Source organism: Phascolarctos cinereus, unplaced genomic scaffold, assembly GCF_003287225.1.
Source record: "Phascolarctos cinereus isolate Bilbo 61053 unplaced genomic scaffold, phaCin_HiC Scaffold_726;HRSCAF=1367, whole genome shotgun sequence".
Lineage (NCBI taxonomy): Eukaryota > Metazoa > Chordata > Mammalia > Diprotodontia > Phascolarctidae > Phascolarctos > Phascolarctos cinereus.
The window spans coordinates 56,574,990-56,589,154 of NW_027556098.1; the positions used below are offsets into that span (position 1 = coordinate 56,574,990).

General features: G+C 33.8%; 1 protein-coding gene across 6 annotated transcripts in view; it reads right to left on the minus strand.

Annotated features, from left to right (window-relative positions):
- The window catches only part of KDM6A (lysine demethylase 6A), a 266,362-nt gene that overhangs the window by 47,323 nt on the left and 204,874 nt on the right, over nt 1–14,165 (minus strand). For 3 of the 6 annotated variants that reach the window (XM_020996046.2, XM_078146572.1, XM_020996048.2), the window contains 7 exons: nt 9,981–10,079; nt 9,588–9,807; nt 8,903–9,037; nt 8,291–8,446; nt 7,563–7,658; nt 5,413–5,517; nt 4,064–4,462 (listed from right to left, as the gene is read on the minus strand). In XM_020996046.2, the coding sequence (XP_020851705.1) occupies nt 4,064–4,462; nt 5,413–5,517; nt 7,563–7,658; nt 8,291–8,446; nt 8,903–9,037; nt 9,588–9,807; nt 9,981–10,079 (1,210 nt within the window). The remainder of the gene's footprint in view (nt 1–4,063; nt 4,463–5,412; nt 5,518–7,562; nt 7,659–8,290; nt 8,447–8,902; nt 9,038–9,587; nt 9,808–9,980; nt 10,080–14,165) is intronic. The other 3 variants (XM_020996047.2, XM_020996044.2, XM_020996045.2) reach the window with 3 other exon arrangements.

Consider the following 14,165-nt stretch of genomic DNA (forward strand, 5'->3'; position numbering starts at 1 on the left):
TGCCAGAATTCATTAAAATTTTATAAATTTTTATTTTAAAAAAATCTTAAATATTTCTAGCATTCATTCTGTCTTTCTGAATCTTAAAATCTTGCCTTTAAATAAAACTACCTTGTTGTAGTAAAACAGCTAGTAAGGCATTAGAGAGCTAATGCAGGAGAGGATAGATGGCTTGCCTGTCATTGCTAAGGGAAGGGGTTATAATTGCTTCTCCCTGCTTTCCTTTTTACTGCTATATCCTCAAATCCCTTTTCTCTCATTCCTCTCCTCCTTGAGACCTCAACCCAACAATTTATATACCAGACTATTGTTTTAGGAAATGTGGGTAATTTTAGATGTCTGACTTGAGATATAAACGGCCTAGCTTAAGAAGAATGGTGATCAATGGTTATTCCTGAGATTTTAACTTTGTGATTGCTGAAGACAGCAGCATTTCTTCATTGCTTTAAAGCTCCTAACTAGTAAGTGGTTTTTAATTATAGAATATAAATTTTATCAGTATTTTACAACTGAATTATTACACTTAATAAGTTTAGGCTTGGTGTGAATACTTATTATCTGGAGACTGTCCTCTACCATGTATGAAAACATTTAATAAAATGAATTTTCTTCTTTAAGGTTTTTCTTCTTTAGTCACAATAATCCTGTGTCTCTTGTTCTCCAGCAACTATGGAGACATACTTGTCATCTACTTACCTTAACCAGGTCTTAATGAGAATGATCTAATAATATTAAGAATCTCGAGTTCTTATTTGAAAGCCACTAGAAGGACAAAGTATAATAGTTATTCAAAGTGTCAATTTGGAAGAAGGATTATTCAATGGAATGGTGACACACTAGAAAGCTCTGTAAAATTTCCCCTTGAGTTATAAGGGAAATATCTCTAAAGATACTGATTCCATTTCAGAGATTTTAAGTAATTGTTAGGGAATTTAATCTCTCAGGAACACTGACTTAAGTAATACTAGGCTACTGTCAATATGTCAAGAATGTCATAATTTCAAAATGGCAACAAAATAAGTAACTTGAATGTACAAAGTTATAAATACCATGAATCTATATGAATACACATATCTCAAATGACTTGACACCCCTAATATAAGAAAGCAATTTGGCTAAGACATAATACTCGCCTTCTGGAAATCACTATTCCTAAACCATGCTAAAAAATTAAATACACATAAGAAAAAAATCCCACTAAAAACCTAAAATGATCATTTACAGACAATGTCTATGCCAACTACATATGGAGTCTGATTATATATTTTGTATAAAATAGAAATGTGTCAAAATGAAAAAAAAAGAAAACTTAATACATATTAAAATGAGGATTGTCTCTTTGTAATGTCCAAAAAGTCAATTATTTATCGAAAAACTTCTGAAAATTGTTGGTTAACTAAATGAGGATGAGTAGAATGTCAATAAAAATGACAGCATGTTTTTGTTTGCTTTTAAGGGCATTTTAAGATGTTAATAACAGTCTCTAAAGCAACAAAATTACCTGAAAAAAGCCATTTTGCAATCAAGACAGTCTTGGAAAACTTTTGGCCCAATGATCTGATGTTCTTTTGCTTGTGGAACTTTTCCCATATTTTGTGCAACATAAAACTGAATCCAACTGATATATTATTAGGGATAAGAAGGAATTTAATCACAGAAAATTGAAGCGGCATGTTTACTGAAATGGTTTTTATGCAATCGGATACTGAATTGTTTTTTATGATATAGCATATGGTAGGAACTTAATAGTTCTCGATTTGACAATTCAAATACTACTTCTAAATGAACACTTTCCTAATAAACCTGTTAGTGTCCTCCTTCACAAACAACCTGGTATTTGTGTATATATGTATTTGTGTACTTGTCTCTCTCATTAAACTACAAGATCCTTGAGAGTAGAGATTGTTCCACTCTTTATATTTCTATTGCTAGCACCTAGTACAATGCCTGGAATTGTTTGAATACTGTTACAAAACCTGTTTTCAAGTTAAATAATAAATGTCCAGATTATCTATCAAAAAAGAATAAGATTAAAATAATTACTTTTAAGAAATTCATTCTTCTCTTTTTTCATCAGGTTTATGACTATGAAAATGATCTTTCGGCTGAAACAACAGTTTATTTTGTCTGTAATAGACATTATTAAAATTCTAGCTCAACAAAATTTACTATGAGTACATATCCTGTTTAGTTTTTATTTCAAGGCTATATCATATCTTATTGGGGACTCCTTGATATCCCCATTTTCCTAAGAGAATTAAAAGTCTTAATGAGGTAAAAATAAGCAGGCTTTTTCTACAAGCCAACTAAGTAACCTTTCTTGTCTTGATTAACAAAGGTCTAAATTTATTCAATAATCTAGGGGAAAATGATTGATCTCAATTATCAGGTTTTCAGTTCAAAGAGCAATGAAAACTCCATAAAATTCTATGAAGTAAGATAAAGTATCTCAACAGACAAAGTATTTACTAGGCTACCAACTCATACTGCCACTAAATTTAAAGTCCATGATTATGTGTACAACTACATTCAGTTACTTAAGTGAAACAGCCTTTACTATTTCTCTGAGTAAATGCCAGAAATGCCACAACATTAAATATCACTGAGATGGGTACTAATCATTAGTAGATTTTAGGAAGTTAGCTATTATTAAGTACTATAATCCCCCCCCCCGCCCGCCCCCTCAAATGGATGCAAGTCTTTAATGTAGGCATCTTTCTACTTTTAAGTTGTGTAGAACTACCTTAGGCCATGTCCAAACTTGGCCAACTTAAAGTTATGTAGTTTCATGCTATCAAAAGAAGCAATGCTCAAGCTACTAACAGAATGACTACCTCTGGAAAGGAACTGCCAGTGCTATTGTCCTGAAACATTCTGGAAACAACATACTTGGTCTTAAGTACAAGACCCTATTAGGTAGGCTTCATTGTAGTGGACTGATTGAGGATTTTATATAGCTCCACTGCTGCTTAAATCCCATCTTCCTTCCACTGGAAAAGGAAGTATATCTTTTTAAGTCCCAGCATCGCAGAATGCTAGAGCCAAAAGTGCGAAGAAATCTGTTAGTCACCTTTCACAAATCCTGTTGGTTTGGTTCCACTACTCTGGAAAGCAATTTGGAATTATACTAAGAAAGTGACTAAAATGTCCATACCTTTTGACCCAGTCCCCCTGACCCCCAAGATCTCACTGGTAGGTATAGCCCCTTCTCTTTGCCCTCCCCAAAAATCAATGATTAAAAAAGGCACTATATACACCAAAATATTTAGAGGAGCAAGTTTTATAACAAACTAGAAGTGAAAAAAAAATAAAGACACCTATCAATAGATGAAAGGCTAACCAAAATGTGGTGACTAAAAAAAAAAATTTACTGTACTAGAAGAAATAATGAATAAGAACACAGGGAAACATTGGGAAGACTTATATGAACCGATGGCAAAGTGAAGTAATCAGATCCAGAAAAACAACATGTACTATGATAATAAAAATGTAAATGGAAAGGACAACAAGAACAACAAAACCCAAACTGAATGCTATGAAATTGAAATAGCTGAGCTTGGCCCAAAGAGAAGAGATGAAAATTCACTTCCCAACCTTCTTTGAAGAGGTAGGAGACTATAGGTGTGACACCTAAGGCTAATGTGTTGACAAATTTTTTTTTTCAAGGCATTTTCCCCCATTTTTGTTTCTTTTGTTTTTCCTCTGTTTATAATAAGGGACGGCTCCCTGGAAGAGGAGGAAGATACTGGGAAAAGAAGAAATAATATGAAACACATCAATAAAAACTTAATTAAAAGAAAAAGCAGGTACCGATACCATCGGGCTGCCAGACTTGGCAAAGCTGAACTTGCATTGAATATGCCCATATATACTACACCTCTTAAATTACTTTTAAGATGGCAATAAAGGTCCTCAAGTCAACCTTTATCTTTAAAAACACGTTTTTCTAAGCTGTACCATTCATTCACCAGGCTTTCCCCCCTTCCCCCAAGGCTTAATATGATGAAAATATAGGCAAGTTGCTAGTTATATCAAGCCAATAATGCAGTTGTTATCCTATTACCTGAGTGGAGTTAGAGAGTTGGTTTTTCCACGGCTCCTCTGCGCTGCTGGTCAGGTTTGTGCGGTTATGAGGTAGAGTGAGTGCGTTTCGCTGCAGGTAAGGCACGTTTCCATTACTTCCACTTCCTGTTATGTGATTATTGCCTATCAAAATAGTGTCTGTACTACCCAGCGTTCTTGCTGTACTGCAGGGAACTGGGCCTGCTGGAAAGGGTCCATTTGCCAAAGGCTGTCCAGGGCAGGCTGGACGGATTCCAGGCTGAGTGACATTAGGCACTCTGGTTAGAGCAACCTGTGGTTGCTGACCAGAGACAGAGTTTGTAGGCAGTGATGAGTCAGCTGTTGGCCCATTAGGAATTCCAGTAGCTCGTACCTGTGCAACTCCTGGAGTTTGTCTCATCTATGGAAAAAAAGGTAAGAAACATAATTACTCATGTGAATCAAAAGAAAAAGAGTATGTTCTTAACATGCAGTCAGTATGTGATGAATTTATTGTAATGTTTATTTCTTCTGACTAAAAATATAGATAAAATTATGAAAATTTAAAATCAAACTTTCTGGTATAATAGAGACAAGTTTTTTCTTATATGCTGACTATTTTATTGATTAGAGAACTAGAAAAAAAAAACAAGTAGCTTTTATTTTCCTTGGGTAGAAGGAACGAGCACACAATTATTGTCAAGGCCTCCAAAATGTTATAACTCTCTTTTATTAGTAGCACTTGATTTTCTTCCTTCTACCACTTGATTATACCTTAACTAAAAAGTAAAATTAAAATGCCAGATGTTGGAGAATGTAACTGATATCACAGAAAGTATGCAAGAGTCAAAATACCTTAAACTAATAGGGACAGGAAGTTTGGCTAAGCTGAATACTCAAAATTTTGCATAAATTTCCCTTGAGAAATATTAAAGTAAATCATCCTCAATTATTCAGAAAAAGCCTAAAACCAGCTAAACTTCACTTCTCTAATCCTTTTTTTTAAAATTTATTTTGCACATACTGTATCGTAATGTATCTGTGAATATACTGTATCCCCCTAGTAGAATGAAGGTTTCTTGAAGGTCTAACTCACTTTTATATCTGCATTACCAAATACACTTTTGTACCTGCACTGAATAGGCTTTTTTAAAATGCATGTTATTTGACTCATTTTTAATGTTTATCTTTTCTCTAAAAACCTATCTCTAACACTATAAATAAAGTCATCAAACAGAATTTTAATAAAAAGAAATAAAAGGTATTTATTCTGGTAAAATAGGTGGGCATGAAACAATTTAAGATGATTTCAAGCTTTAAAAATTGAGAAAGTATACCTTATAAATCATAAAGAATCACTTTAATACACACCTGCTGATGTTGTTGCATCAAAACAAACTGACTCTCCAGTTGTTCCAGCATTAGCTTCTGTGCTGGATTTAAATTATTTCTATTTGCACGAAGCTGTTCCAAGTGCTACAAAAGGGCAAACGGAAAAGAAAAACTAAAAATTAAAATTCACATGTGCCCAATATAAAATGGTCACCACATCTGTATACAGAACAAAAAGCCAGAGAAAGAACTTCCAGCCATTCAAAATATTAAAACTATGTGAGGTATAGTCTCCTTGGTTTTCAGTTTAACCTCTGTTTTAAATATCTGACTGACGGTAAGTTACATAATCTCCTGACCTCAGCTTCTTTAAACATAAGATGAAGGTACACAGTTATGTGTGTTTTCTAAAGTTCTTTCCAACTCTACAATTCTACTATCTTAACTATTACTAGATTTAATCATTTGAAGAAAGCAAGAATCACATATGATGGTTATATGTCAAAATCTACATTTCCTTTCATTCAGAAGTTTCAAATGGACGATTCTGATTAATGAATTAGCTTTTCTATGATCTAACACTTTCCAGCAATACAAAATATTCCCTTAATTTTAAATGTTTTAATCTGGCTACTCTGAAAGACCTCATATGATCTTATTCACTTCATCTCTTTTATAGGCTTTGATGAGATAAACATCCATTTATTCAGTGTGTATGGTCTTCTACAAGAGCCCAGATTGAGAGATGGGAGGTCTTTGAGGCCATCTATTTCGATCCTTCATTTTCAGACGAGAAAACTGAGGCCCAGAATGGTTAAGTGACAGAACTGGATTTGAAGGCAGGATCTCTGACTCTTAATCCAGTTTTCTTTTTCCTGAACCGCAGCACCTCAGTGTTGTTAAAATTGAACTGCTACTTGGTTTTTACAGGTAATTCTCACACTTAGACATCAGATGATCTGGTTGCCTTCAGTTCTGCTACAGCGGTAGCTGCTGCCTGGGGGATGAGGAGGGGTTAAGATGCAATAAAAATCACATTTCCTTTCTCTTTCTCTTGACACTCACATTTTCTTCCAAGTAAACAGGGACAGGTCAGAGTATTAGTTAATTTCCCAATTCAAAACAAAAACCAAAACCAAACCCCAAACACCACAAGTTTCATAACCAAGATTCACCAAATTTCACTTCACTTTCTAGTTAAAGCAAAACTTAGTACGAAAAACTTGCAGAAGAATTTAACAAAATTCTTAAATTTTCTTCCATTTTATTAGAAGAATTAAAATCTTGCATATTTTTATATTTCTTAACCACTAGAGATCTCAATTTGAATAGCAGTACCTCCTTGATACCTAAAGTGGAGTGTTTTCTTAATAGCAGTTTATTTATCAATGTTCTTTTCTAATGACATTTCACAATGATGTTTGGCTTTAGAGACATAGTATATTTAAACTACAATGATAAAGTGAATAGCACATCAATCCCACACTGTGAATTAATGACCTATACTTCTTTTCTTATTCCATTTAGCACTGACTACAGGTTACCTTATTATCACAAAATAAAGGGGAAAAAATGCATTTGTAGCCAGTATACCAAATATACACAATCAAGATTTTGCTTCATGTTAAGTAACCTTAAGACATAATTTCTTGTATTTCACTGAATGTAAAATTAGGCAATGCTTCTATATTCTGGCAATATCTGTACTATATATTAGGAATACTATGTATTAGGAACCAAATATATATATATATATATATGATTCTACCTACATCTGCGTTATTTTCTACCAAGATATGCCAACATGCAGAGATATGCATATGAAACATGTAGATACTCCAGTTTTTATAGTAATAGCAAAATAATCTTATTTCATTTAATCCTCATGGCTAACATTCAAGGTAGTATTACATTTACAGCTGAGAACGCAGAGATTTAGGAAAGTTAAATTAAACTTTTCCCAAAGTCACAAAATTAATAAATGTCAGACTACACTCAAACTTAGGCCTTCTGATTCCACATCTAGGGTTTTCAGTTAAACCTAACAGCAGATGTGGCATATGATGAATTACTGAGACTGGGTTTATTTTCAAGGGAAGGATAAACTTTCCAGTAATATAATTTTGGGGACCTAAAACAAAACAAAGACTTTTCTAAATGTTAAAATACTCTTTTCTTGGCATACATACCTGTAATTTCTGTGGTGTCAAGCACCATGAATGAACTGGTTGCTGTGCTGGAGGATGTGACACTGTATGGCCACTACTCCAGGTATTGGAAGTATTCTGAAGAAAACATGTTAAAATGTTAACATGATTAAAGAATATGGTGGTTGGCCCAAACAACAATAACTAATGGGGACTAAATGACAATGAATTGGAATAAAATACTGCAGTTTATCTATGAAATCATTTTAAAATACTAAGTTCTTTCAAAAGTAAAATTATTAAATGATAAATAATTTGAGAAGTTAATTCTAAATTTGGGGGAGGGGAAATCATTAATAGTATATATAAACATTGATTCTTTAAAACCCACCCTCACACCCACCACCCTCAAATTATGAAACAAATAATTCCTTTTTAAAAAAGCATGCTGTCATTTAGACCCAACGTTTTATTTACTTTGATGCTACTGGAGAGTGATGGTGAAAAGCGTTTTAAAATTTTAGCAGCAGGGAAATGGATAAAATGGCCTGATGCATGTAATCTGATCTCTAGCTTTATTCACTATGATGCTAGGATTTCATGATGAAATACAGTGTTAAAAATGTATAATTATCAGAGAAACTCAAACCTTTCACTCCCTGATGTCCACAAGTATAAAAATCAGAACAAATGATGTTGCAATTTCAAAATCTTCGTGCATTTTGGGCCTGTTTTTGGATTGGGGTTTTCTAGTTCTCTAGAATATATACCTTTGTTGGACTAGATGTTCTTTTCCTCTTGGCAGGACTGGACAGGTCATCTACTTGGCTAGAAGGAATCATGTGTAGTGGCAAGGATTGCTGTGAAATTGGTGTTTGACTGAGGCCTAATACAGGTTCAGTATTTGGATGATGAGGTTTACAAGCCTAAGAATCACAGAAGGAAGACAAAAATATGGTTCTATATACTCTTAATTCTTTCCTTCAAATTAAAAACTTTTATAAGCTGCATAATTTTCAAAGCTATGTGGACATAGCTGATTACAATGATTGAAAATCAAAATCAAATGAATTATCAGTGGAGGAATGTGTACCTTCCTTGGGATTTAATTTTTTTTTTTAAAATAATATAATCACTGCAGCATTTCTTCTTGAGAAATCTCTCTCAAAATCATGAAAATCCACAAAGGTTCTAAATTGGTACCCCAAATTTCTCCCACATTATAGGGAGTATTACCTTGATCTAGAATCCCTTTGTAATTAAATCAAAGGCTTTTTATTATCAAGAAAGCCAGTCCTGCACTTAGTAAAATAAGCTTGACCACTAAAGATTGAAATAACCCTTAAAGCTGGGTACCTGCAGAATATAACCCAACTTCTCACCTGCTGTGCTGTGTTCATGGCACCCTGCCTGGAGGTAAGCTCTGCGGGAATTGGTAGGCTCCATGCCTCCTCAATACTAGGAAGTAATTTAGTTTTATTCTGTAGACTACCTTGTGGAAGGTTACACAACTGAGCCTAGGAAAAATTATGTAAAAAGCAAATTTAACACAAGCCTACTTTAGTAAGAGCAAGTCCACTAAATCTTCCTAAATGCTGTAGCTAATTATGTTTTAAAGAAAATAGATTCTAAATTTGGGGTTTTAGAAAGATGCTAAGGATAAAGAGGGTAACCAGAATATAAACCTTTGTGAGAATCAGAACAAAGTTGAGCTCTCATAATTATTATCTTATGAAACTTCAAGCAAGAGTGAAAGACAGTGTTTGTGTTCTTTCTCTAAAATGCTATGGAAACTTAAAAATGTAGACAATACATAGAAAAAAAAGTTATGTAAATTAATATGCATCAACTGAGTAAATGTGCAAAAGAGCATATTAGAAATACTTCATATCTCACTTAAAAATGGAACATAAAATAATACTGCAAGCTATGATATGTATACAAAGTATGGAAACAGATCATAAACACCATGACACAACTAGACAAACTTGCCAGCCATCCACCCTCTTCCTGCCTGCTGTGTCATGGAAAAAGTAATCTCTTTTGTAAACGCTATTTAAATTTTACCTGTAAATACTTAATCCGTGCTGCAAGTGCAGAGGTATTACTACAATTTTTACTCCTAGTTGCATTTAAGTAGCATTTAATGGCATCCTGGGGCTGGTTGCAGGACTCATACAGAGTGCCTAGGTCCATCCAGGCTGCAGCATGGCCATGATCCAATTGCACAGCACATATATAAGCCTGTAAAGCATCCATAGGCTGATTTTGCTGTTGGTATAGCACACTAAAAAAGAAAAGAAAGAAAGAAAAGAAGAAAAAGAAAAAAAAGAGAAGAATTAAATATTTTCTAAAGAGGATTATTAAGCCCAACAATATATATAACACGTGGTACAGAATGCAAAGGTCTTTGTTTTAATATATAAACAATTTTATTGTTTATCTTATATAACGTCTTACCCTATTGAACACCATGTATCTGCACTTGCTTCTGATTTATCAATTGACTGCCTATAAGATATAAAAGCATCTTGAACTTTTCCAATACTTGAATAGCACCTGAGAGGGATGGAAAAAAAAAATCAAGAACATTTTATTACTATATTATAAAACGCTTCCACTATTCTAAGGAGGTGTTGTATATTACCAAAATATAAAAGAACATTTAAACTTTCATAAGATGCATTTATATCAACTAATATTTCAATAAACACTTAGCTTGAGTAAAAAGTACAGCAGTCTTTGTTTAAACAATGGATAGGTTGAATAAGAGTATCACGTTTAGAAATTATCAAAGCCTAAATACTGTAAAATCACAACATTCCCTAAGAAAGAAGGCAAAACAACCAACCTCTTTTTAGAATTATATTAAAATATACAGTTATAAACAAAAATAAACCAAAAAATGATATAGGTAAGACTGGTCTACACAAGGCAAATTATAAATTTATACTGTGGTTCCCAAGGAAAAATAAACTAAAAAGAAGCTCTTTAATTTTTAGGTAATAAAGATTCCGGGAAGTATTTTTTCAAAATTAAAAAAAGAAACTGTATAAAATTAACACCATGAATTATAAAATCATAAAATAGTCATTTGAAAAAGGACTGTTAACATTATAGCAAAAATTTTACTTTAAAGATTTAAAGATAACTTACACTGACAATTACTAGCCACTATTTGTATGATGAAGCCTTATTTCAATGAATCCGTATTCACTCCCAACAGTATAATAAACAATTATCTCTTTTAATCTTTTGCAAAAAGCTTTCATATCCACACAGAACCTCTCCAATGTGGGATTCTCTAGATCTTTTTCCATTTTATGAGTACCAGGGTAGCACTTGGGATGTCTACTCCTATCCTGTGTTTTCATATGATTAGCTTACCTAACTTTTACAATCACAGATTTTTGCAAAGATAGCCCTTATTTCTTGGTCCTAGCTCCATTGAGCTCTGGAACACTGCCGAATCACTGAAAGAACTAAACCCATCTATATAAGAAAACCAAAGTAGATTAAGAACGTCTATTGTGCAGACTATCAGCTAGATGCAGTCAGAAGATTAACTTATAGAGTGGGTCTATCTGTGCATACACTCTCCAAGACAAAGATGATGTACAATGAAGTAGATCAAATACTGAACAAGGGACCAGGCTAGATTGTCTTTGGGAAAAAAAATCACACGGTGCTTTAATTATAACACTAACCTTTTCCTGGGTGAAAAAAGCCCACCTTGTTAACAATATTTGGTCAATGATGCTGTACAGCAGTCTCCTAAGAATTAGTTTTAGGTCACTCACAGGTCAGAGGGAGAGAGATCTCAGGCATGAGCTGGCTACAAGATTATACTAGCAAATAATTACATAGAAGAGGCACAACTTTTATCATTAAAGATATATATTCCTGAAAAAAGGGAGCCAATTTCTAGTACAGTGTCTTGTCACATATTAAGCATTATTTTTAACTGAGTAAGCAAGGTCAAGGGATAACTGATGAAATTGTCCATGTTCTGAAAAGAATATATGTCAATAATGGCAGAGGAAGGCCATTAAATATAATGGGTAGGGAAAAATGTGCAGATTTTATTGGAAATCATGGACAACAGTCATAACAGAGTAAGATGTGGATGGAATGTCATCTATATTAGCCACATTAGATGAGATCAGATTCATTTAATTATTTTTCATCCCCTTCTCCTGGAACAACTTAAAAATGATTTGTCAATGCTTTCAAGATTGTATAATGGTCAGCACAGATTTCCTTGACTCATCTAGCTGTTTTTCCCAACTGTCTTAAGTGTAAAATCAATTTCTTCAGATTTGCATGAGAAAACTGAGGTTTTGCATTCTTGCTGACAATAAGTAAATGTCTTTAGATAAATACCAACAATTTGTCCCATTTTCTAGCTATTTATTGTTCTCTTGAGAGTGTCTTCATAGCTCTGAAGGTTTTATGGTAAACCGGATCACTTGACTCTAACATCAAGTTTTCTATATGCTTTCCCCCACATTGTTTTGAAGTGGGCATCGTAATATACTATACCATTTTCCTTTATGGTGTTTTAGAAGTAAGTCCAAATTCTATACACGTTTTCTATACTTCAATTTCTCCCTATTTGGCAAGATCAAATATTCCCTGGCCAAGATACTTCCTAGGTTCTTTTGGCCACCTAGTTGTGGTGATTGTTCTATATAGTTTCACAATAAATGGTAATAATCAAGTTCAGTATCTTTGCCTTTTCACTCGTTTCTGTATCTGAATAGGTCAGGTGGAAGGACTTGCAATTACAGGAAGGAACTTCTTGTCTTTATCCTTTGTGGTAATTTGATGCCTATTTTCATTTTTGTTTGACTTGAACTAGCCTATGGTTTGACTGCACAGTTTTCCATCAATTTCATTTGGGGGACAGGGTGGGGGTGGTGGTTAGTTGACATTCATCCTGTACTATCTTCTAATCTGCCCCCAAAAAAGAATTTACGATATAAAGACACGAAATATCGATATAGTCAACAAGTCTTTGATCTTTCTCATTCCTAAAATCTGATTCAACAATACTTTCTTTTATTCTTCCTTGTGTCAACCTTCTCATTAAAACCCATGACTATCAAAGTGTATTTTTCACTTGGTTTGAAATATTTTGTCAAATTATTTTCTACCTTTTCATCCTCTCCAACAGATGTAGGCTCATAAGCTATGATTATCTTCATGGTGGTCTCTTTGATTATACCCATCATGAGCACTATAAGAAGAAATGATGAAGTATCCATGAAAAGATTTTTATTACTGCCTTTGGATACACAATGAAAACAACTCTATCAACTCCATAGTCTCCTACTCCAAGGAGTCTGTGAACCATTCTGCCAGTTGGAGGCAACGTGCTTTTGTCTTTGGCTTTACTTTTTCATTGGAATATCAATAGTGTTGCTCATTTGTATAAATAGTATGACAATGTGTTGGTAATTGGATAAAAACTATATATTCAGAGTGCCAGTATTTAGAGATGACCAACATTTGTAGATGTTCTAAAACTTTTGTTCTTTAATACTTTTTGCCTCTTCTCTTTTCCACCACCGTAATACATATAAAAAACTAGGTCAGACTACTGGTGACAAGACTCTTTATACTTAGAAAACAGATATACAGACCAACTCTTACGACCTTTTCTCAGTCATCATTCCTGACCTCTCTGTGGCATCTGGCACTGCTGACCATCCTTCTCTCTTCTTTGTTTTTTTGTGACAATAGCTTTTTTCACATTTCATCTCCTACCAGTCTGACTTCATCATCCATATCGCACCCACTCAGCATGGAGGTATTGTCTCTTATCTATCAACATCTGATGATCTCATTAGTTCCCATTGGCTTAAAGACAGTTTCTATACATAGATACACAGATCTATACATCCAGCCCTACCGTTTTGAGCTCAAATCCAGCACTGCCTTTTGGACATTTCAATCAGTTAATCAGGTAAAGAGAATTTATTAAGAATTTACTATGTGCGAGGTACTGTGCTAAGTGCTGGGGATACAAAGAAAGGCAAAAATATGTAATTAACAAGTTTGAATCAGAATTCATCTTTTCCTCAGAACTCACCTCTCTTCTGAACTTTAATAAAAGGCACCACCATCTTTCTAGTCTCCTAAGTTTGCAAATAATTATTTGCATTACGCTTATTACTACTGACAATATACTCATACCACATATTACATTAGTTGCCAAATTCTGTCCTTTTCTTCATTAGTAACTGTTTTCTTCTCACTACTTACACAGCTATCAATGAAGTGGGGTCCTCTTTCTGGATTTCTTGGAGTGTTACAATGTCCTCTAAATTGGTCTTCCTGCCTCAAATATTTCTCCTTTTCAAACCATATGCCACATAGCTGCCAAAGGGTTATTTTTCCATAACCACAGGCATTATCAAGTCATTCCCAAATGAAATAGATGTCCATAATTCCTTATGTCCTTTAGGATAAAACCTAAGCAAACTCCCCTATTTGGTTTGTAAAGCCCTTTTAATTGTCTTGCAAATTAACTTTCCAACCGATGTATTCATGCCTTGTGTTCCCACATATTAGTCTATCAAAAAAGGAGTGGGAAAAGTAAGATTTCTCAAAGGTTTCAAAATGTGTGATTGGGAATCTGAT